The following is a 26,185-nucleotide window of genomic DNA, read 5'->3' as shown; positions in this document are numbered from 1 at the left end:
TCCTTTAAGTCTTATGTGACTCTCCATCCAGACTGAAGGCAAAGGAATACCACTGGATGTTATTAAAGGCACCACTCACTTCAGGATAGAGAAGTCAATGAAAAAAACGTGTCATTAATACTGGAGGATTAAGTTACCACCAAAAATTGAGAAGGGTAGAAAAAGCAGCTGRTCAAACTGTTCAAAATTGTTTTCAAAATTTCTATTTGTAATTCAAAAATTACAGATAAGCCAAAGCCACAAGACACACTAACCAAAAAGGAAACATTTTTCTTGGAGAAGTTTTTCCAAAGCTTTCAAGACTTATTTTTCCAAGAGTAAAAGGATGACTTACCGCATCAATATTACCCTTTAGCGTTTCTATCCTGCCTGCAAAAAACAGGAATATGGCTCCCTGTAATAAATAATAATAAAAATACAAGTATTTTATAACAATTTTCAGGCTGATCATACAGTCTAGTTCTTTGTTATTTGGCAGGGAAACACTAAACAGTCATATCAAACTAAATTATGATTCATTTTACCTTTGGATAGCGAGCCAAGTAAGGCTTAAGTAGTCTTTCTGCCTCTTCAACATTTCCTTTTCCTGTCCCTAGATTGCATAAAAAATGCAAGTGATAAAAATAGTCAGAAAAGAAAGAAGTACAGGAAGGAACAGTACTGATTAGCCATCCTCACCTGGCCAACACATAAATTCCTCTCTCTAATAGCAGTGAGGCAAAAATACAGGTTGGTGCTGCACTAGTCAGGCATAAAGGAAAGAAACACAAGGGGGCTTCCACAGGTGCACTTCCAAAATGTTGACAGCAGTTCTGAGTTGCCAGAAACAACCCCTTTCCCTGCATTACATCCTTAGGTCTTTTCCAATTCTAAATCTTGGGCTAGAGAGAGAAGAAAATGGAGATCAGGTAGGATTTTGGCCTGACAGTGTTGCTCAGCTAACAAGGAGACACAGGATATCTACCTTGTGCCATGGCAACCCTGTTAAAAAGCAAAACATGAGGACCAGTATGGGATGGAGTAAGGATCCACTGGGCAACAGTGAATGACTTCCACTGCTGTGAAGAGCCAACATTCAGGAAGATCCTGACAATGTTGTACTTGGGAACTTGAAAACTCGCTATGCGTAGATCAACAGATTTTGTAGAACGCTCTAAGAGTAGATGACAGGGAAGAGTATTCCTTCCATGGGAGGAATACTCCCAAAAAAGACAGGGATGAAAAATAAACATGAGCAAAGTATTCAGAAAGTCATCATTTATAACCATTATTTTTAACATAATGCATCTGACTAGAGAAGATAGATTTAGTTCTCATGACTTATTTTGCTATCCCCATCTCCTCCCTTCTTCTGTATTAAACCAAATTCTATCTTGAAGATTAAGACACTCTCTTCACTTATAATCACTGTTGTAAAATCATTCACAAATGAGTTATATTTAATCTGGTCCTGAACAAACAATTCACCAACAGACAGGTGATGGAATCACCTTTTTTTCCCTTCTGTGTCCCACAAGAACTAATCAAATCCAAGAGTTATTATAAACAATCTTACCTAACACAAAGGTCATGAAAGTATGATAGCAAAGCAACAGCATGGTACACAGCACCGACCTAAAGCTGTATGATGATGCTCCTTCTTGAAGCTGCAGCAGACCATGCTCCTGTGCAAACAGACATGTGGAGGACAAAGTATTGAATAATAACCAAACTTGTATTTTGCTAGTTGGATAACTTCTGTAGTATCATCTATAGACTGCACACTCACCAAATGCCAAAAATGAACTGACATAAATTGCTTATATAATGATCAATGAAAAAAAACACACTGATGAAATTATTTAACAGTTTTTCATGGAGTTACTGCTTGGCTTCTGGAAAACATCTGTGACAAAGCAGCAAGTTGGGGATTATTACCTGGTTAACATAAGAGAATGAGACAACTTATTACCATCATCCAAATGCTGTTAAACATCATTCTAGAAATAAAAAAATAGAAGGAGTTTTGAAATGCCTGACGACTAGCATGTATCACCACTGTGCATTGTATCTGTGTTTGTTGTTATTCACTGCATAAGTCAAAGACCTCAAGAAAAAAAGAGTGTCACTAGCAGGGCAAAGGATAACAGGGCAAAAGGATGCATGTAAGTATATCAAGAACAAAAGAAGCCTTAGCAAAGATGTAGGCCCACTACCATAAATGGAAAAATGTGATGGAAAGAAGAATACTTCTGTTCTCTTGGAAAGAAGTAGAGCAATCRAGTATAACACTGCAGTCACGTTCAGTGAGAGCAAGAGAGTTAAGCAGTGCTAGAGATTCAAAGCTACTGAGGCAACAGCATTTAGCAGCCCATTCTAGGCCTGATTCCACAGTATAAATAACACAAACATAAAGATGTAAATGTATGAAACACGAGATCTGCCTACCAGTGAATATGCACAATAAGATGTCCACTGTGTCCCAGGGCAAATTCTGTTTAAATTATAGAATGATTGTAATGGAAAATTATTGGAATCCAACGTATGTGCCTATAAGGATTTCCACTCAAACAAGCTACGCTGAAAATAGCGACCCTGAGGGATGTTTATTGGAGCCACTGTGGAAGGTATCACAGAGAGTTATCAGAGCATGATCTGAACACAGACTTTCACCTTTTGGGTGTCCTTGCTGATGGAAGGGTGTTACACTACATGACTTTTACCACTTTGTAAACCCTGAAGCCTGCAGTCATATTCTAATTTTGGTCATACATGTATATTTTTACATACTAGTGTAGTTAATTGTTTTCACATGAACATAGTTATTTTGTGTTTTAATAAAGCTTAATTTATTGGATTAATTACTGTTATGGGGAAAGGGACCATTTACGCACASATCTGCAGGTTATTTAGTCTGACATCTGGACAAAATAATGAAAATACTGACTTGAAGTATCAGAAGAATTAAAAAATAGGAAAATCATTACTGAAAATCAACACGATTTTAGGGGAATCAAGCTCTAGCAAATAAACCCAGCTTCATTTTCTGCTGAGAGTAAAAGTTTGACTGATACAGGTAACTAACAAAATATGATATATTCACCTTCTTTAAAGTGCCCAGATTAATACCACAAACATTTTTTCTTTTTAAAAGTAGCACTATAGCACCACAAGACAGCAACAAGACAAAACATTCTGTGGAATAAACTCTGGCAGAAAAAATTTCAAAGTGTATTTTTAAAGCGAAATATCCCCAGCCTGAATGTTTCAATGAGCCATTAAGGACATCAGTACTAGGTCTTGCAGTGCTTGACATCTTCCATATAATATAAAACTACATAGGAAATGGCTGCTGATCACATTTGTGAATAGCACAAAGAATGACAGAGAGGCAAGTGATATTAGTCATATAGAGCAATTTGTTAAGCTGATCCCAGTTATGTATTTTAATCCCAGAAATGTATTTTAATACCACCAAACTCAAAGTTATTGTCTCTATGAACAATGAATGCAGACCATACCCACCCCATGCAGGACTGTGTCCTGGAAAGCAGTAACTGTGATCTCAAACTGAGTAGCTGCATGGCTTTGGGAAGCCCACTGAGCAAGTTAGGTCACACTGTGTTACAGCTATGATCCTATTTTGTCCTCTACAGTTATTACAGAATGCTTATTTTTGACTCTGTTCCTCAAACACACCAAACTTTCTATATTAGAGTAACAACACAATCATAGACACGGTCTGAAAAAAATAAATTAGAAGTAGTTATTATTATTATAGCATTTGCTTGTAGAAAAGGCTGCAACAACATTTCTCCCCCAAAACCTCTTGCAAATTGCTGCTGTTATGATGAGATCACCAGTAAAGCGGGATCATGAAGGGTGTAGCTGGGAAACATGTTCTAGATACCAATTTTAGTCTGCCAGTCTCCCTGGGCTCCCTCTGTAGCTGGTGGAGATGGATGCATTCCTCCAAGGAACAGTTCAGCACAGAAGCCTAAGTCAGAGATTATGAATCATCTTCACAAGAGCCTACTGTTTCTTCACACGGAGCCTATGGAGATTTGTCAGCTAACCTAAGCTAAGTGAGGAGTCACGAGGCAACACTATTACACCCATATAATCTTCCGTGGGGATCAAACTGAGGATCTCAGTACCAAAAGCACAAGCAGCTATTACCTGAGCTTAAGAAGTAACTCTGTAAACAAACTACACTCACTGGTGCTAGTCACTAAGGGAATATATTATGTGTAATTGTTCGGACGCACCTTCTAACACACAAAAATACCTCTCTCAACTCTGCCACAGGTGATATGAGCAATCCCAAAACACCAAGAATGTGCTTCCAAACAAAGTCTATTACAGAGCATATTGCTACTATATAAAACAGATGTCAAGGCAAAAAGTGTTAGTAATTTCTCCAAAATACTTAAATGACACATTAATACATATTTAGTTTTTGTATTCAGACAATATTTAAATTACTCAAGAGCAACAGGTCTAACACAGAGCTGGAAGCAATGACACACTTTTCTTACAGACAAATGTTGTGATCCAATGTGACAAACTTATCTTTCTGTGAAAGTTACTCACAGCATCCCATGCTCTTTTAATTCCCACTACACGACAGGAAAAGCAATATCCCAGTGGTCTGAATCTTGCTCCAAGACCTCCACAGTTCTGTCATCCAGGACTTCCCCCCGGGAGCAGTGGGGGTTCACACAGTGAGTGTGGGAAGAACAAGGACAATGTTCAAAATTATTATTAGACAACATACAGACTGGTTCATACCTATTTCAGCTGTGACTGACTAAAATCACTCTCTTTCCTGAAGCAAAAGCTCTTCACCTTTTTAAATTAGGGATCTTTACAAAAAAAGCAAAACAAGATCAGCGTTCATATGCCAGGACTTGACCATATTACTTCAGGCTTAGCAAATATGATGGATGTTACTAGCTTCTATGAAGACCTGACTAGCTAAACTGGTAGACAGGGCATTTGAATGCACTCAGAGAAATCATTTTAGATTTAACTTTCATTTAAAATCTACAGAAAAGACCAAAATGCAAATAAAAAAAATGCTTAGTGGGAAACTGGAATTCAATTTATTACAAATTGAGACATCAAAAATATCCTCCAGCTCAACTGCTTTGGGAAAAATGCACTCCCACATCAAACAGTATAATTTAAAAGAAATTGGTTCTCTCTGAAAATCTCCTGCCTTCCCCTGAAATCACATTGTCAGCTGACCCTCTGCCAAATTGCATTTAACATATGGAGGATTCACGTCAAACTTTTCTATGGTTTAGCAGCACAATATTTGTAGCATACTATAAAATAAGAACAACAGTAAATATGAGCCTGAGACCTGGTAGAGGGTCAGTAAGAAGGGCTGACTGTTTGGGGAGAACACAGAAGTGATGGCACAAGGATTCTTGAGATCTCGTGTCACAGGGTAGTCTCCATTAAACACAGAAAGTGTGGATGGGACACGTTCTCCAAGAACATGAAGCGGGAAGGCAAGTCTCCCCAGTTAGAGCACCGTGTAGTTGCCTCTGTGCAACATATACCTCAGCCCACAAAGAATTTCTCATGAAATCAGGCRCAACTACATTCCTGCGCCTCGAACCTCAATACCCAAATGCAGGGCTATGCTATTAAACACAAACAAGCCCTTAGTTTAACTAATGACGTAGGGGAAAAAGGACCTTGAGCAGTGAGTATGGCACAACTGGCACATCTTGTAGTGGAAGGGAACAACGGTGGCTTCAGGCTACTTTTATACTTTCTTGATCTACCCTACCTACTGTTTGAGGTTCCAGACTGCTGTTGATTGCGTTGTTCACCGTGCCCACAAATGGCTTAGGAAGTAATCAAGCTTTGGGCATGTCCTCATTTACTAGCAGACACGACATGTTTGAGAAACAAGGAGAGTCCCTAGGGGCAAGTCTGCTGGCTTCAAGACACATTAGTGTTATGGAAGATATCTCAATGCAATTTTCTATCCGGTTTTAGTAAGCACATAACCCACACCAAAGGCAAGCCGTCCTCCAGTGCACTAGAGCCCTCTCAGGTAAACTATAAGCTGCTCAAGGCACTAACCAGGGCGCTCTTGGGTTTCACACAGCCTGATGCTTACCATGAGCATTTAATTGAAAAGACCAAATGATCAAACACAGATGTATTCAAAATTCCCTTCTTCCGGAGGGTGTGCAGCACATGCCACACACACTTTCCCTCTCCTCCTCTGTTACTGTTTCTTTCACCTTCAAGACCCTTGTCTGTACTGCAGGGGACAGGTTCCTCTTGCAAGCTCTGGAAAACCACCACTGGGAAGGATTACACACACAGCTGCAATTTTGGTTCTGGCTTTGGGCATCTGACTGACAAATGTTAAATGCAGAAAGACTTTTTTAGGATGTTAAAATAAATGAATATCAGCAAACTTTGATCAATGGTGTCTAAAATATTCCTTTTCTATGGTGTGGAGAAAGGAGGTTTTTGCTTGTATTGATGGTAGTCTAGGTCATGCTTCAGTCAGTTACCAAAAAACTGGAACAGGAGCTGACTCATCAACACAAATACTAGCCCACTCACAGCCACATAATTCAAGAAATTCAATGAGAAGGGAAAGTTTTTATCAGTAGTAAAAAGAAGATGAGCGTTCACCAAAGTAGTCTCAAAACTCTCCTGGTATGTGGACTACACTTACATTTTCTAGGTGAATATTTTGCTCTCTTTTTTCATGGTTAACAGGTATGAACTATTCGATTTTTATCTCTGCTGCCTGTAAAACTGGCAGATAAAGCTGGTTAACTTCTGCGAATTTCCACGTTCTAATCCACACTCTGCCAAAAACTCCTTGCTTTTAAACAAGACATTTTATTTTCAGATCTAAGATCCTTCCTGTGAACTAATAAAATGGTGATGACAATCACCCATCTGCCACCTTAGGGTGCAACTCTTGATTAAGGAAACACATGCTTCTCCTTGAAACAGGCTTTGTAAATAGAAAGCTTTATAAAAGAGTTAAGTTTAAAATGTTTGTATAGCTTCTGCCACGTTTGCAGGACATTAAACACTTATCTTACCCAGCATTTATGAGATAAATGTAACTAGTAGTTTAGGTTAAATTTATTATGTTTTCCTATAATCCAGGAACCCAAGTTTCAGTGAATCTCATGTTCTGGTGTTAAAACCAGAGACAAGGGCAGGTATGAGGTATCAAGGTCAAGACGTGAATAATTTCCATTAATTTTAGTATCCTATTTTGAAACAACAAATCCACAAAAACCTAGCACAGCAGGAGTATCTCTTTCTGTGCATCTGTCCTGCATTATAACTGAGGTTCATGTGAGTTTACTGCTGTGTCATTGCTAAACCTCTGTCCTCTACTGCACGCACAGACAACACAGGTCAGACCAATTACTCTTTATGCACAGATTCTGGGGAAATTAGGTACCACGTTCAAGTTATCAGTTGCTATTAATGACATGGAGGAAAAAAAAAAAAACAGAAGTGAAACTGAAAGTCTTCCCCTCCCCCCCACCTGGATGTCATGCAGGAATATGTCAGGGACATTCAGATAAGGTGATGACTGTATAATTTCCTAAAGGCTAAGAATACACGTTTGGCTATGGCTTTCTAAGCACAAGTATATATCAAAGACCAGTAAGTAAAAGTAAATAAAAAAATTAAAGTGCGTCAACATCATTGTATTAGCCATTGCCTTCTATCATGTTTCATCCTTCCTCACTGAACAATGGTATCGCCGTCTTTGAAGTGTAATAGTTTGGACAGAAATGTAAGAGAAAACTGAGCTGCAAAAAGCATCAATGCCAACAATGATCACATTGCAATACCAATCAGAGTATTTCTGACTGTTATAGTTAAAGTGAGGAAGAAGAGAGAAATTCCTGTCTCCATTTTTTAATGAGGGAAATGTATCAGTAATATTTCATATTTACCTTGTTTCCAGAAAATCCAACAAACTCCAGTAGTTTCAGAATTCGTGCAGGAAACATGGACAATGTCTACAGAACGAAATGCAACAGTTATGCAGTAACAGTTTCCACCTCCCAGCTGCAAGTTGACTGATAAAACTTTTCTAAATGCAAGCAACAGTCAATAAAAATCACTAAAAACCTCTTTATATGTCTGAGGATTTCCCGGGTAAATGTACACAACTGTTATATTTTACATATGATTTAAGCAGAAGTATCAGTTACCCATAGGGCTCTTGCATCTCTCTCCAGGAGTCCCTGCACAGGAATATGTTCTCCACAGCGCATGCTCAGTAACTCCAGTACTTCTGGGAAGTTTCAGAAATACTGTGTGCATACTGCACAGTACATGTCTATTCCATGTGTGCAGTAAATCCAACATTTGGGCACGTGCCAGACTCTCACATACAGTAAGTAAGGCAAGCACTTCCTGAAAGCACTAGTTCTACTGTATATGAATATATGTATATGTGCAGCACTCAAGCTCAATAGGTGCAATCAGACTGTAGGATCCCCAGACTTTCAACACAAGTATACGATCATACTCTGCAGTCATGCCTGTGATTCACATATAAAGTCAAGCCCTGTGTATAAAACTACCAGCAACTCAAAATTATGTTGTTTACTGCATTTTGCAGAGTTGTACTTATTCCTACTTACACTTAGCACCCTTGGATGCAAGCTGTCAGGTCCCATAAACTTGTATGTATGCTATTTGTACAGATGGACCCTAACTCAACCTTGCTCTACTTTCGGTAGTTTACCATTTGCTTCGTCGTTGCTTAATGGCATAAAGACTTGGGGGTTAACTTTACCCAAGAAGACCAAGAAAAAGAAGGCCCAGAGTACCTCAGCCTTCTGTATGTTATTTGTAACTAACCTGCCACCCCATTCAGCAGCAAACCTACATCTTCCTGGTACTTCCACTTGCTACTAACACACCTACAAAAGCCTTGTTATTCTTGACATCTCTTTGCAGCTTGAGCTCCAGCAGGGCTTTTGCCTTCCTAACTGCATCTCTGAATGTCCAAGTAATATTTCTATATTCCTCTTTGGGAACCCATCCCCTTTTTCATCTCTCATATGCTTCTTTTTTGCATTTGAGCTTTCTCAGTAGCTCACTGTTTAATGAGGTTATTTCTTGTTATGCCTGCTCTTTTTCCCGCATAGGGGGATGGACCACTCTTTTGCTTTGCGGAGGTCTCAGAAAATCTCCTAGCACTCCTGAGCAACTTTGTGCTCTAGAGCAAACTCTAATGGGATGCCTTCTTACAGTTCCCTGGAGTAAGCTGAAATCTGCTCTTCTGCAGTGCAGGGTCTTTATATTGCTACTCATCTTCCTTACATCCCTTAAAATCTTCAACGCCACAATCTTATGTTCCCTGCAGCCAAGGATGCTCTTGATGGTCATATCTCCGAACACATTTTCCTTATTTACAAGCAGTAGGTCCGGAAACACACCACTTGTGGATGGCACATCCAATAACTGCATTAAGAAGTTGTCCTCAATACCTTCCAGATACCACCTAAACTGCTTGCGCATAGCTGTGTTGCTTTCCCAGCAAATACCAGGGTAGGTGAAAACTCTCATGAGAACAGGGCCTGCAGATCCAGGCTGTCTAAACAAGGCTTTGTCCACCTCTTCTCCCTGATCAGGTGCACATACCTACCACAAGGTCTCCTTTGATGGCAGTCCCTCTGATTTCCACCCAAAGGCACTCTACAGACCTGTCAGACCCTACAGACCTGTGGGAGCCTCCCCCATTGCTCTGTTCCACATACACTTTCACTTTGTCATCTGTGTCTTTGCCTCCAGGCTTTGGACACCACCCCCCATTAAAGCTAATTTAAAGCCTGAGTCACTAAATTAGCCAGCCTACGGGCAAAGATGTCCTTGCCCCTTTTTGGTAAGTGAATCCCATCTCTCCTCAGTATTCCAGTCTTCAAAGAGCATCCCATGCAAGCTGAAATCCTGCCAGCGAAACTAGCCACACCTGCCAGTGAAACTAGCCCCACAGCAGGGTGCTGATCTGCACGGTATGTCTGTTTCTGACTGCACCCTCCCTTCGACTAGCAGGAATGAGGGGAAAAAAACAGCCTAAGCACCTGTCCCCTTGTCTTTGGAGTCCAGATCTCTGTAGTCCCGCTCGATCTTTTCCAGGTCATGTTTTGTAGTGTCACTGGTGTTCACACAGAAGAGGAAAAGGGGTAGCAGTCTGTGCACTTGAAAAACCTTGGCAGTCTCTCCATAGCACCCTGGGTCTTGGCTCCAGGCAAGCAGCAAACTTGCTAAGACTCAATGTCAGGTCAGCAGAAGGGAGTCACCCATTACTAACGCTAGATGCTGCCGTTTCTTTCTCCCTGCTGGTTTTGACTGGTTGAGCAGGAATTGTTTGCCCAGTTGTCTTTTCCAGCAGAACTAGAACTCTCTTGTCCTCCCCTTCTATTGCCAGGACGTTGTATATGTTCTTTATCTGAATTTTGCCAGACACGGGCCATTTTCTGGTTGAGATGAGTCACAGGTTTCCAGATTGCTTGTTCTGTGAGTTGCTGTCCTCCTGTTTGACCTTGCTTCTGGTCACCCTATTCTGTCTGCAGCCTGAGAACTCAGCTCTTGCCCCTGCAGCATTGCTGCTAGCATCCTCTCAATTTCCTCCTCACCCTTCCTGATGAAGCATAATCTGATGACCTCCTTCCTACAGTTCTTTCCTTCACCCACCTGCTCAATGACAGCTCTGGGCACACCTCCAACAGGTGAGGTTCACACCCTTCTCAGCCCCAGGGAAGAGTACCAGGCACTTTCTGCAGCCCATTGCCTGAACAGCCATGTCTCCTCTCAAGAACTCTAGGTCACTGCCTCTGACATGCTAGGAACTGTCCTTTTAGCTGCTACACAAGACTGTGTCCTGTGTCATGTCACCACCATTTGACCACCAGCTTCCCTATCAGAACACAAGCAACAACAGCGAACAGCAGCCAGAACAGCATCCCAGGCCCCCTGCACGCACCCTGCCCTGCCAAGTTCCCTTTTGCAGCCCCCAGTTTCTCCCTAAGTGGCAGTTAAAAGGCAAATGGAAGCCAGGCACAGGCACCTGCTGCTCCTGTGAGAGGCTTCCCCCAGGTCAGCAGTCCCTTCTTGCAAGACTACATCCCCCCACCCTCCCCAAAACACCTCCCTACACTGGTCACTTGGCTACTGAACACCGTTGCTGTTCTTATGGCAAATGGAAGCTGGGCACAGACACTGAGCTATATTGTCAAAGAACATGTCTTTAGCCCATGCCAGATGAGATGATTTCTCAGTTTTTAATTGCTCCATGGGATGCGCAAGTGGAGCTGCACACACACAGAGCTGCATTACCCAGGTTACGGGAAGCAGACTCATGCATTATTTCTAAAGTGTATTATTACTATCTGACAYTGTCAGACCAGAGACTTGGATCCTGCAAGTATCAGCGCACATACCTAATTTTAACCATATGATTAGTTTTCACTGACGTCAGTAGAACTTCTCAGGTATTTAAGTTAACAACATTTTCAGGAGTTTGCAGGACTTCATCTCAAGTGAAGAACTGCTGGTACATACCAGATTAAATGCTCCAACTCCAAGCTTTACACCTCCTTCGAAATGAAGATGGTTCTCGCCTTTGACATAATGTGGAGACTGTATGAGACTGTCCAGCTCCCTGAAAATGCAGAAGACTGTGTCACAATGTAGGTGAATAAAATGGTTAATACTAATTACAATTCAGTAAGAARGTAACCCAATTACCTTGAACTATAYAGTAGTTCAAAAAACRTCWAATTTTTCATCTCACCCAGGTCAACAACACCTACAACATTTTGGTGAGTTAATCAACAAACCATTYCATTACCATCAATTCAAAAATATGGAGTTCTGGAGGTGATTTCCTGTCAAACACACATAGTCAATTTACAACCATATTTCTGCCTGAAAATGTTTTAAGGATGGCAGTTGGGAGCAACACCAACCTTCAGTATCACAAAAGGAGATGATGGGCAGTGCAGAGGGAAGAGAGGATTTTGTAACTTTTAAATTACTAAATTTGATTTGAGTTTCACTAATCCCTGGACGAATTATTCCTTTTTTGTGCRTGTTCATTCAGAAGAAGAACATTTTGTTACAGATAGGAAAATATGATTGTAAGAAATATTTTAAAATGGGGCAGATGGGATAACTAAAAAATACTTTTCACTTATTTTTCTAACTTTCCTAGATCCCAAGTTTGTAGCAYCCCCTTACTTTCACACTACTGTTTTAGCTTATTTCATCAAAYACTGGGGGGACGACGACGACATTGTTTTAAGAGCAGCCCTGTGTTTGTGTTTAGGCTGTCATGTTTTTATCTGCTGGTTGTTGCCAACAGATATAAGATTATTTATTGTAACTGCAGTCTCAATAATGGACCTGCCTTCAGAGCTACCTTCATCCCAYACAACCATGGACACTGTCATCCTTCCCTCTTTCAGTATATTTCTGGAGAACCCAGTCTAGGTGCTGTTCTGTCTGGTACATGTGTGACTTTTTGTGGCTGTTCCAAATTTAAAACCTAAATAAAAAGAAATAAGATGACCTAAAATGAAACAAAGTATGATGCATATTTAGCTTTCACCTTTTTAAATTATTCATATAGTCTGTACTGCTGTACAAGTTTCCTCATACTTTTTAATGAACTGACAACAAGCAAATGTTTCATTCTGAATTATTTGATTTAATTCCATCTTTTATAGTGTGTGGCATCTTTTTCTCCCTGAAAAACAGTTTTAAAAACTGTATGTTTGCAACTTTTATCCTGCTGTCTTTGCCAAGGAGGCTGTTGTTGCAGATTACCAAACTGTGCTGGAGGCAGTGGGGGAAGAAAAGATGGCTTTTTATGTCAGAAACTATGGCGTGAAAAATACTCCATTCTATATTTCATTAAGTTTTCCCTGTAACCTGATGCACCACTCGCTCACCAAAACTACAAACAATATTTCTTGACACATCAAACATACAGTACAAAAATCCTAACTAGCAATCTCACATATGAAGTTTCCCTTTGTCAAATATGTGTTTTAGTACTATGCAAGTTGATACTTATACTTCTTCAAAAGGAAACCACMTAACAGCTACTAGATTGATAAGACTTTGTCTTTACAAATACTAGAGTTGCTGTTAATTTATCGAGGCACAATTAAGCGCATTTCCTATGGACTACTTTGCAACGTACCTTTTTACAATTTACTACTATACTTCAAAACGTTTTGCACATGCTGAAAGTGGCTCTATATACCTTTCTGAATGAAGAGAGACCTGCTTAAGCAGATGTTTTASGCTTCTAGACTCTAAGGGTTGGGTGTAGCATGAGTTTCAGCTTTGCTTATCGTGTTCAGTGGCATACACCTTCTCTGTAGATCYGCCATACTTAATCAGGTTAAAGGTCCAGCTAACCCAGTATTTCACTCAGACAGTGGAGATGCTTGGGAAAGCATCCTCTAGGAATTGACTGTTCAGGAACCTCATGATGTGGAGAGATTGCATCCATTCTATTATGGTAACTAGCCCCAGTAAACCTATTTCCTCTGAATTTGTTCAGWCATTATTTGAAGCCATTTATGCTTTTCAATTACAAGTTCTTCACTTAATTGTCTCTTAAATTTATTTTAGTTTCATGCATTTATTATTGAATTATTTGTGCTTCAGCTACTGGTTTTGAACGTTCGAAAGGCAAAGTTGCAGCCAGAACTATACARAAATGCCATTTCAAATGTCTGATGACCTGTGAGTCATCCAAATTCTGCTGTGAGACAAAATGAACACTACACCATTTAGAATAGTTTTTTTGTTGACATAATGTTAATGATATCGTATTTAAAGTAGGCAAACCTTAGGAGTGAACAGGGATAGGGTCCACTGTCTTTTTTTCCATTCACTGTRCATCTAAGACAAATTTACAATCTGAACCAAACACAATATCACTGTCCTTTTTTATGCAAAGAATAAATTAATTAATACAACAGTAATTGATTAATTTGTGAATTACAGAATTCCACCAGCGGCACTTTTTTATTGAAAGAGTATGTTTAACCATACCATCACTCTGACTTACCTGTACGTTTGGTAACTGTTTCTGACTTTGATGCCTCCTTTTATGAAGCTAACCATATTCTCATCCTATTAGAAATGAAACACATTAGCAATACAAATTTGTGAGCATTATGAAGGGCTTTTCTTTTCTGAAGATGAACACGTCTTGAACACAATCATCACGAGACAGACAATATAAGTCTCTAAGAAACARTATGTGGGTTTAGGATTTCCTTTCYAATTAAAATATTTTTACTGTCTTCAGACATACTCACTTTATTTTGATGCCTTCTGTGACTAGTTTTTCCTCTGTGGGCCTCTGATGGCATCCTCCAATGTCCTCTGGGCCATTAAAATTTGCATTAATGGCCACAGGAACAAACCTAATGAATGGCATCTAAGATATACGCACTTGTGTCTGTTTCAAAAAATAGCTTTCTGTCATTTGTCCTCCAGCACAGTTAAATTCTGAATGTTTCCTGGCTCAGCACCAGATACAAATAACTACCTGCCCTAAGGAGTCTACAGAATATAGTTTCACATACTAAAAAGGAAGCAGAGTAAGCAAAGTTATGCAGGCCATGCTCTTTGTGACCCAAATATTCAAGCATATATGAGATCCATGCTAGTATTACAAGCTGTAACAAACTGAGAACTTGCAGGAAAATATTTCTGCAGGACCTTCAGTTTATAGCTGTATCTCAGAGAGATTTCATCAGCCTCATAACTTTCTTGTAACAGTTTCTTGCCTCATTCATAACATCTAATCTGTCACTCTGATTGGTTTTGATACCTGCAGTTACTTTAGGATAGAAAGACTACATGTGTTTTAGCAGATGATTTTTCGATAACTCAATCCCATCAAAGTTACAGAAAAGGAAGTTCAGAAGCAGCTGAACTGTGAACTAGTACAGGAAGCAAGATGTGACCCTGTTTTCCTTTGTTCAGTAGAAAAAAATCAGTTTCTTGTTAGCAAATGCAGGTGCGTCTGTGGCGGGGAGGTGGGGGGRTTGTGGCATACCTAACCATATCTAAAGGCCTGGTTATATTTTCCTTTGAATGAAAAGTACATTTTCCTTTGAATAGAAAATGGGGAGAGGAAAGAAGATGTTTTAAAAAAAATGCAGTATTTACTTCAGTTTCAGACTAAAAATKGAGAATACTCATTGTTACCAAAAACAGGGATAACCAAAATGAGAATACTCCAGCTCCTGAAAAATCCTGAGACTAATTTCTGTGTGTGTTTTGGTCATTTACATTAACGATCAAAACTAACCCACTTCAGTAGCTGTTGGAACCAAGTGCCTTTGTTTAATTTTTAAAACCCATTCATGAAAAATTAAACACAGAAAAGAAAAGGAAGCATATACACAGGCATCCTGTACGCAGAAGAGGACAAGAAATTATTCTCTTACTCATAAATAGYTCATGTATCTATAAATGTTTTTTTTTAAATAAAGATAATTGAGAAAACAGCATTTAAAACCAAAAGACCCTGCAATAAATAATCCCTTCTTAGAGCCACAATGGGCAAGTTCTGAAAAATACTGCTGCCATAGCTTAAGATATCACCCTAACAGTCCCCAATGCCAGAAGCCACTAATCCCACAGCAGCAGAAATAGCCATTTCAGTCAAAGTCCAGCATCTTCTCGTAGAGGCACCATTATTAGCACTCTAAAAGCCTTCAGAGGTCACTATTTCTATTGCTGGCCTTGCTATGAAGCAACAGGTCCCAGCAGAGGGGCACGGTAGATAGCTGAGAAAGCTGACTTAGTTCATAAATTATCACAAGCATTTATCAGAGCCCATCTGGCAGCTCCCAAAAATAATAAAATTACCACCTGCACTTCTTTCTCTATCAGCATCTTCGAGCCAAGAATCACAAGCCCCTTCATGAATGCGACTTTTATTATCTTCTCGCCATAGATGAAGAGGCTTGCTGTCATATAGCAAGTACAGCCAAATCAAGAAGAAAAACCAGTTATTCCAATCATCATTAACAGTTTAAATTGCAAGCTGGAGCCCAAGTAACTATTGCTGATGTTGATTCCTGAAGCAAATCAAACTTCTGTATTCCAGACGGATGAAATACAAAGAAGAGGGAGCGTGCTCCATCTTTTAAAGGCAGGAAGCACTGACCAGTGAAGTTCATGTGTAGAGCCTAATGGCAAGGCAGGCTATAATACACGTTCAGAATAAAGAAGCGAGAAAGCAGTCTTGGGAAAGCAAACATCAGTCCAACTGAAACAAGATCTCCCTTGCATTCCAGCACAGCACAACTACAATGACCATCTCTTTTTTATCCGATATCCCAACACACAATATTTGTGGTGATATTTCACACATCCAAAGCGACTGGAGAAGGACATCATGAGRTATTCAGTGCTATGTGTATTGAGATAAGCATTTTTAGATAATCCAGAGGCATAACAAGACATGCTACTATCTCCCCAGCAGATAACTCAGAAAAAATCCAAATTTAGTTCAGATGAAAGAGTCTAAATCCAATACATTAAACTAGGGTCTTCTAGCATTTTACTAATTTTAATAAAGGAAAACAGTATGTGGACATTGTGCTGCTTATTTTCCAAAGAACCACATAGGAATCTGTACCTGTAGGAATGTGAGTGCTGCTCTCTGAAGTAAACATTCAGCATAGCAAATTTCTGCATGGATTTCCTCTAGCATCACACAGAAGGAGAAAGAAAAAACAAATTCAATCAGACAAAAACTAATTTAAAACATTTTTGGACCACTTATATAGGAATAAGCTCTCAAATCAAAGACTGAGAAAATTCTTTTCCAAATTGGCTGCAGTGTTCAGTTCTAGGCTACTGAAGTAATCCAAAGAGTAATGACACATGGTTAAAGAACCTTCCTAGAAATTTCCCTGGTGCCTTCCAGGAATTCTTGGATCTAGAACATTTCTAGGTATTTCCCCACTTCTTTCTAGAGATTTCCTCACCTAGCAATTTTTGGAAATACCGAGTCAACAATGAGCAAAAACTCCCTTTTTCAAAGTGGTGATACAGCAATTTGCCAAAACAGCAAACCAGCCATGTTGCAAACGCCAACTCAGCAGTTTTGTCAGTGACGCGGCAACTTGCAAAAACATGCTGGGTCAGCAATTCTACCCAATTCCAATTCCAGGGGAAAAAGAGGAAAGCATTAAAAGCACGTCAGAGGTAGCGTTACCTTCAGTAAAATGTTCAAGGCTTTGTCTGTGCACAAGGCTGCTGAAGGAATCAGCTACTGTAGATTTCTTCCTAAACCTACAGAAAAAGTCCGTTTGGTCATTCTGACAAGAAGCACAACCAACAGAGAACCGTACCTTTCAGCTGGCCATCCATACAGGCATTAACATTCCTCTAGTGTTAACAAACCCTCTGCTATCCCACCATCTATGCAAACCTGAGCACCCTCCATATAGAATTTTGCCAACATGGATATCCTGGGATCTGTCTTTTTTACCCCCACAGAAAAATGTCTTGATGGTGGAAGGAGATAAGCAGGCTTTTTGATTCATTTTGTACATGTGTGTAGAGAAGCAGGAACATGGCTGGTTCAGAAAGGCAGCTGGCTACAGCACAATTGTCACCAAATGGGAAGATTTTGCACTGTTTATAAACAGTAAATGGCCTCTAGACACTGCAGAACTGGGAGCGGAGAGAGGACTAAAATCTAACTGACAAGAAAAAAATCAGATATTGCAGGAAACTGAGGTTTTCAAGACCAGACTGGTAAAAACCCGGGGTAGCATCATCTGACCTCATAGCTGACCCTCCTTTGAGCAGGAGGCTGGACTAGAAGACCTCATGACATTCCTTCCAAGCTRAATTTTCCTACAATTCCTATGAAATGACATGCCCTCTTTTAATCCATACATCTTTCAGAACTTTTCCCTGAAGGGACTATGTCGACTGAATTTCCCCACACTTACTTTTGACAGGTGGCTTGCGCTTCTTTCATTGTGTTTCCTGCATTCAGTATATCCTGAGGATCAAATGTCATCATAGCTTGCATTTCCAATATGGTGGCGTAAGTGAGTGCATGATACATACTGTCTTTAGTTCTGCAGGAAAACACAAGATGCTGAAGCATAGCTGATTTGATTTTATTATTACTTTTAAAAAACTAATACAAATCCAAAGCCAGGACCATATTAGTCTGATGGGAACTAGGTCTAAATGAACTAGAAATCAAACACAAAGGACATGCAAGAGGTTAACACAATCAAGAAATGCTAACAGATTCCTGTTTGTACAGTAAATCATGTCTACAGCTCCAGAGGCAGTAACTGCTAAAAATATTCCAATTCTGAGCTGAGGATAGGTATTTATCATACATAACAAAAAGCACAGGAATTAACCACACAGATAACCATTCGGGACAAAAGAATCATTGTTTTGTTAATGAATTATCTAATGAACACTATACCATGTGACAAGAATTCAGGCGYTATTCTTCTATTTTGGGACAGTTACTCAGGACAGAATCAAGGAGATAAGTAACACAATACTACAACAGTGGCCAAAGTAGAACCTTCATCACACAGATCTTCCTATCAAAATTGTTCCAGTCTTAGCCAAAGACTACAGCCTTTTCTTCCTCTTCCCTTCTGACAATCTCCCACCCCAATTTGTCCAACTTAAATATTTTTCTGCGGGATTTCAGATGGTGTCTCTTTTAAATAAAGCCAAAAACTTTGGCAAGGATTCAGGGAAAACAAGTAACTCCTATCTGCAGCCATTGCAAAGACCTCTCTTCCGGCAGGAAGAGGGTTTATAGATTGCACACACTCTCAGCATTCTCCCAGCACCCGTGTAGGTTATAATAAAAATGAATCAAAATGTCTTCCAGCCTAGGAGATCCAGTAAGAAAGACTTGGGAAACAAGCTAAAGCGGAATCTGGGATGAATTCCTGCCACAGAAACTCTCTGTGGACCTTGCATTTAATTCACCCCTGAAAAACAGCATGATTTAAAAATTGTTGTTCTTCAGCAATATTTTTCTAGTTTAATTGTTTACACTTTTAGAAGGGATCGGTTAGTTCTATATAACATGGAATATTCAAATATGTTTGCAATAAAACAAGGATATCCTTTCAACAAAACCTCCACCCTCAGTATACCCATTCTTAATACGTGTACTTCACATGTTTGTTTTTCAAGACAAGCCACTTCCTTTTCTTTTTCTTTCAAGGAGAAAGTGGCTTTGTTTAAAGGGGAAAAGCCAAACTTTAAAGATATCTCAGTCCATTTACTTTCTCTCCCTGGGAATACATGTGCCTCCCCAAATTTTGATACCTGGACTGAACTGAAAGATAATTTTAAGGTTAACTTTTAAGACAGTCCTAAATTAAACAGTGATTCAATAACTTGCTGTGATTAACTGAATCCTTTTAAGTTTTCCAGGTATTCATACACTGTTATACATTAATTCTGTTGCTCGATGGAGTGAGGGAAATACCCCTAAGTATCCTCAGGAGCCCCTCATGTTTGGTTAATGTTTTTCAGAGCCAAAAAATAACCTTTGCTACACCTGAAGTAATCCCCTATCAGTGATACTGAGCAACTAAATCACCAAAGAAAAAAAAAAGTGATGATATGATCCGGACTTACTTTGTATATATATTTCTTGAGATCTAGATACTAGAGCTTCATTCTTTCTCTCCATGTGCTTCCCCCTGCTCTTTTACTGYTCTCAATTTCACACTCACCCATCTTCTCGGTTAGAACCGTTCCCAGAGAAAGTCCCTCCACCCTACCRAATGACCTCATTTTTGCTTTTCTTCTGCAAGGGCAAGCATATTTCACCACCCAATGAAGACAGTTACTATTTCAACTGAGTATTTCCAATAAAACCTTAATAACCTCTTTAATTTTTTTTTTTAATCAGAATGCACACAATAGCATCTAATATTGTAATTTGGACTTATTTTAAAAATTGCAGTGGTGGTAAACTGGTACCATCGAACACTAACAAAGGTTCCATAAGCAACTAACAGAGAGGTAACATAACCTCCCCACACCTACCTGCAATACTCATTCATACATCCATATACATACAACCAAGGACTGAAATTACCTTTTCAGACATCTTGCTACTAAAATTAACATTTCACCAACACTTCCAGGTACTTTTGGGAGATTATTCCCAGAATAAAGTCAACTGCCCTATGTTTGTCATTCTCAGACGTATAAACCTGTAAGCAGCAACACAGATGTGTTGCATCTTAGCCAGTGATCCAGATTACTCTACGTCATGAATTTATCTTTGTCATTTACCGTTCTCCCAAATGGTTTGTCATCAGCAAGCTATCAGGTAATTATTTCATGCTTTCCTTCAGAATGTTGATTAAATTAAACAACATTTGTCTTGGGGAGGGGAAGAGGAAACCTCACCAAAAATGACTCTTTGAATGATGATGATATGTTTGCAATTACATGAGACCTAAAAATCTACTCAGCTTTTAATTCCTTTACTGTAGGCATCTTGGGGTTGAGGAAGAAGATGAGATTTTCCCTGCCCCAATAACTGGACAGTTTCACAGTAATGTTATTCATTGTCACAGTTAACAGGATACATATCGAAAATCACTGTTGTGTTTGTTGATTTAATTTAAAGAATTTATTGGAGTTTTTAGACTTGATATGAATATTCCATATAAGAGGTTAAATTAATTAAACCTAGTGCAGAAACCATGAGAGAGTTGGAAGCCACTGTTGTGTAATGAATATTAATAAGAAAGAGAAAACTGACTCTAAAACCTAAAAGGTAGCTACAGAAAAAAAAGTTATGTAACATGAAGCAAAAAAAAGCCAGATTAAAATATTTATGAAATTACATCTCTTCTTTATGGAGGATATGTTTTTCTAACAGGAAAAAAGAGCTTTACTTCAACACAAGTCTAGACATCATCCCTGGATATTTATTTTTAAGCTGCTAGGAAAGATCTGCTGGTTTTAACTTTCATACATTGCCAAAATCTGCTCTCAGCTACACATGGTACAAATCAGCTGGAGATTGAGAGTGGAAGCCAAATGTGAGTAATTTAGTGAATCTGCAATAATGTAATACAAAGCAGAGTATGTCCCACAACATAAGTGGAAAAGCTGCAAAATCTAAGATGAGAAATTCTTTACAAGCGTGTAAAAACTGAGAAGTATTTTTTAAACAAAGATAGCATGTTTATGGACTGTGAAAACCAATTTCAAATCTCAGCATGCTAAAAGGCAACAGTGAGGAACTGATGATTCCCAAAGAAAATACTCAATATTACCACATGTGCCTGCTTTACAACCCTTTTCATTCCCTAAGGAGATGGAGTGTGTCTATAATGGATATCATCTGGAGTGAAATCTAGCTTCCTGTTTCTGCATTACACTCACAAAGATCAGAATTCTGTCACTGCCAAGGGCCAACAGGAATAGGGGCCTCCTCTTAACAACACGCTAACATGAAAAATCAGTTTCAAAATGGTTTTGCAACATGCAATACATTCATATTCCAGGTGCAAAGACAGCATGTCAGCCCATGTAATGAATTCTGCAGGGCCTAACAAAGTAGAATGAAAACCACATGCAATAGAATAAAAATGGATTTACAGAAAAAAACACACAGCCTCACTAGCTTTTGCAGTGTTTTGGAAACTGCCTCCAGCACAGTATCTCCCTATTTTTTGCTAAGCCCCGAGTAAGTGTTTCCAGATGGGCACAGGGGCTTTACTATCAGAATTTAATGAGAACACAGTTATTCTTCTTACCATTTTTATGATATCTTCTGATGACATATAAACACAAAACACAATACTGCTGTGAATAAAGCCAGTATTAGGAATATATCCAAGCCCACAGTTTATCAAGAATAACTTTTACAGAGTACACTTAAATGGGTAATCTACAGATTTTGATACCAAAAAGTCTGAGGTTGATACCTCAGTAAAGCAGATACGTAGTATTTACTGTAGTCATCCCTGATGTATAACAAATATACACTAAGTCCCTTTTGGTGGCTCCTGCCATAGCAGTCATATCTTGAGGAGGACATGGAAAGAGGAAGGGAAGGAGATGCACAACACTGAGGACTACTTGCATATAACATATCTGAGTGAGGTGAGTAAAAGAATAATCGGGCAGAAAAGGCAGCTGTTGCAACCTGCTACTCTTGCTACTTTTCAGGATATCTGAGGCCTAATCCAGGTATGCGCGAATGCAGACACCATGAGCCATAATATTTACAGAAAAGCATTTGTATGGGTTTTCACTGAACTTTTGCATGTGAGAAACTGGAGTTCGGATTATGTGATCCATCAGATCACTGACAACCTGAAACACTTCTGAACAAATGCAGTCAAGGATAAAGGAAATGGCAAACTGAAGTGGTAAAATATATAACCTGCACTACCTATGAATTACACTTGCTTGATATTCCAGTGACCTGAAAGATGGCATGATGTAATTTGCTGATGGTTCAAAAATAAATGAAGCAAACTGGGGGAAGAGATGGAAAATAACAATAGACTTACAAGCCAAGAGCACAGGTAACTTCAGGACAAGGTACAAAAATAACAGAAACTGGAAAGAGCCAAAACTTTTAGAAGTTATTTTATGATGTCACTACCTGCAGCTGGGCCAGTCATGTAACTTAATTTTGAAACAGGGTACATGATCATAACGCTAAATTGTAAGATAAGTTGTCAGAATATTTCTGAAAGTAGGTATCTATCAAACAAACAAACAAGAAAACAGGCCACAAAGCAAACTTATAACATGAATTCAAACCTATAGTAACATGCCCCAAACCTAACATTCATGACCAGTTGCCAGTTTAGACACAATTTCACAAACTCCCCCTGTATGCACRAAATACATTAAAAGACGAAAAAGAAAAGACAGAAGATAGATTTTTTTTTTTCTTTCAGGAGTAAGAATCTCACATACTATTCTACAGTTAAAGGGTTATTTCTTTAGACAGCAATTCAGCACTTTCTACAGTTACCTCTGATCAATCCTGTTATTTACTTACTCAAGTGTAAAGTCCTTCTTCTGTCTTCTCAAAAACTTAGCATATTATTTACTACCCCTTTCCGAACCAGAACTATACAGTCTAACGACTACTGACAGAGTACAAGCTGTCTAGTCCATTCTCATGAAAGATGGAGAAGCAAAGAAAAATAAATACAGGAAAGCTAGTAAAAGTAGTCAACTTACTTTGCTTGTAAGGAAGCCAAAGCATCTGAGAACCTGTTGCTAAGAAATAAATCCAGAGCCGCCATGCATTCGTGCAATGCCATGTTGAGGTCTGAYGTAGGTGACCTGCCAGGAGAGAGAATAAACTCAGCACATCTGTTCTCCTTCCGCTGGCACAACACTGCTACATTTGCATTTGTCACCTTCAGCGCTAGCCTTATTCCCATGTGAATAATCTGCTATTTCATTTCTAATACTTGCAAAAGATGAAGGTGTCTTCCATTTCAGACACTGGGGTTTTTTAACCAAACCTTTACACTGCAGCATGTGGAAAGCAATTCAGGTTTTCTCCTTTCTGAAAGAGAAGCATGTGCTATAAATAAGTACTTGCACATGTGGAAGTTACCATGTGGGAGCGTGGTAATTTGATGAGCTCAGCTCGCAGGAACACAGCAGCACTGGGTGACAGCACACACCTTGACTGGGTGCAAGTCTGACCCAGACAATAGGCTAGTTGCATCATGATTATGCCGTCGCTTTGTTAAAGGTGAAATGTTTCCGTACTACATCAGATTATTATACTCATTGCTACTGGAACAGATGCTTGAGTTCAGCTCATACTCAGTACGGTTCCTGACCAATAAACTACTACGGTCTTGTAAGTTGGTTAAAATTTTGCATTGTGCGCGCTCCTGGGAACACACTTTCCCTAAAAAAGGCTGTTGCATCTCAGAGTCAGAAGATTATCTTGGTAGCTTAGTCTGTATTTTTCTCCTGTACAACATTCAGATGTCAGCCTGACCTTTCCTGAGGGTTCTCAGCTGGTCTCTGGGTTACTGGCAATAGGATAATACAGACCAGCTGAAAAAATCTGGCCCAAGTTCATCACCATCAGAATTGCTGTACAAAAATCCAAAGAAGAAAACATCAGACTTTACACTAACAAAGTCACGGCAACCTGGCCAATTTCAAGGCAGGTGGAACATGGGCATCTTGCATCTCATGACAGAAGAACTATATTGCATTAATATGCGGTATAGAAGTCTGTACCAAAAAAAAAACCCAAACCCTCATCAGTTTCCTGACTCCAACAGCTCTAACTGATGTGAACTGTCTTGTGACTTGGAAACTGTTACTTCCTTAAAAAATGGCAAAACACATAGCTTGCTGGAAAAAAAAAAAAAAAAAAAAAAAAAAACAGAGAGCAAAATCCTGGTATCATCTTAAGGAAAATAGGGGAGCACAGAACAAACTGACAGCATCAATAATAACCACGGACTTCAGCATAGTGTTCTGGGTTTGTTTTTAAGAATAATTACTACAAAGAAAAAAAGAGCATAGTTATATTCTATATATGAAAATCAGGATTATAAGTTTGAGAGACTCATTACATAGTAGTGTTCACAGTAGCTGTTGTCACCAYGCTTCAGATGCACTGCAAACAGCCCTGCTCCCAAGAGCCTCCCAAGTGCTTTGCAAACATTGATTAACCAAGTCTGGGCATACACGTGAGCACCCTGTCTCATACAATATGCAGTATCATGTCCGCCTAACTCCTGAAAGCTGCTCTGAGCCTTACTTACCATAATAATTAAAACTTTGCCAATTATTGTTTGCATGTTAATTACAGTTTGTATCTGCCTTTTTTAAATCTGCATCCCTGAACCAAACAGCATATTTAACACTGTAATAAACACACCTTCATCTGTTTTAAAGTCTTTAGACATTATTGTTAGTAACATTTTATCTGTTTTTTTTTAATTTATCTCAATGCAGGAGAATTAAAAAAAAAAATACAGTGAACCTTTTCAAAATGCTCCCTTTTAAAACAGACAGCTGATTAAAAAAACAAAAAAAAACAAACAAAAAAAGCACTGTTGAAGTTCAAAGCACAGATAAGATATGTTAATCACTTGACATCTTTTCTGGAATAAGAATAATGAACACAGTGCCATCCCCAGCAGCAGCAGCAATAACGTAAGTAGCTCACTTCTCTAATGCTCTAAGGAAACCAGACATTTGATGTGGTTTCCCAGTAAAGAACTTAAGACCTGAACTAAGATATACACCTTACATAAATACTACAAATTCTCATTTATTGCTGTTAACAACAGGGCAAAAAGAAATACTTTTATCTAGAGATTGCTAAGCATTTTAGCAAACTGATTAGTCATGCTTCAGTGGGTTGCAGATTCTCTCCTATTTTCAACTATAAGATCAGAACCGCCTCTAATCCAAACGGAAAACACCGTGCATTGGTACTTACCTTTCCGGTACGTCTCTCGTGTTTTCTGACATAGTCATTTGTATGCCCGGTCAGCATTTAAGTAAGAACATGCGGCAGCGGCAGGCACTCAGTGCTACTTAACCAGCTCGGAGTGACAGTCACACCGTGAGGCAGGGCAGAGCCTGCCTGCCTGCCTAGGACACTGTACTCTCTGATTGGTCATTAGCCATGTTATGATTATACTTACGAGCCTCAGTAGTTCAGTTATAGTATGCTATGAATGAGTGATTTGGAAGCCATCCCAGGATACATTAAGTTCATGTATCATTGAATACCACTAATCTGGAGGGTGTCAGTCACTGCCAGCATATCTCTGATCTACAAGCTGTCACAGACCTGTCAAAAACTAGTGACCACGTCAGCTGTCTTTCATTCTGTGCAAACAAGGCAGAAGTCACATATCCCTGTAATTACAGATTTGAAACAAAAATCACTGCATGAGGTACTGAACCACTTCAGAAACCTATGAACAAGAACAGAGAGTCGAATTAGACCGGCTGAAATGGAGGAGAACTGAGGCCTTAATTGCTGCGAACATGAGAAGCAAGGAGGTAAGACAAGAAAGCATTTCTTCTTACTAAGGATTCTCCGCAAAGCAGGCTTGAATCCACAAGCCAAACTGCTGCTTGTTGTTGG

The 26,185-nt window shown here is 39.2% G+C and overlaps 1 protein-coding gene across 1 annotated transcript in view; it reads right to left on the bottom strand.

The window, feature by feature from the left end:
• The window catches only part of TTC39A (tetratricopeptide repeat domain 39A), a 41,269-nt gene extending 17,851 nt beyond the window's left edge, over positions 1-23,418 (bottom strand). The window contains exons 1-10 of the mRNA XM_026086938.1: positions 23,284-23,418; positions 18,012-18,143; positions 17,267-17,343; positions 16,685-16,752; positions 14,093-14,157; positions 11,569-11,668; positions 7,947-8,012; positions 1,556-1,664; positions 525-592; positions 335-394 (exon numbers count right to left, since the gene is read on the bottom strand). Coding sequence (XP_025942723.1) covers positions 335-394; positions 525-592; positions 1,556-1,664; positions 7,947-8,012; positions 11,569-11,668; positions 14,093-14,157; positions 16,685-16,752; positions 17,267-17,343; positions 18,012-18,143; positions 23,284-23,366 — 828 coding nt within the window. The 5' untranslated portion in view covers positions 23,367-23,418. The remainder of the gene's footprint in view (positions 1-334; positions 395-524; positions 593-1,555; positions 1,665-7,946; positions 8,013-11,568; positions 11,669-14,092; positions 14,158-16,684; positions 16,753-17,266; positions 17,344-18,011; positions 18,144-23,283) is intronic.
• Between the last annotated feature and the right edge of the window lie 2,767 nt (positions 23,419-26,185).

Source organism: Apteryx rowi, unplaced genomic scaffold, assembly GCF_003343035.1.
Source record: "Apteryx rowi isolate R43461 unplaced genomic scaffold, aptRow1 scaffold_7, whole genome shotgun sequence".
NCBI classification, from domain to species: Eukaryota; Metazoa; Chordata; class Aves; order Apterygiformes; family Apterygidae; genus Apteryx; species Apteryx rowi.
Note: the sequence above shows the minus strand (reverse complement) of the source record. Positions and strands in the feature narration are given on the sequence as shown.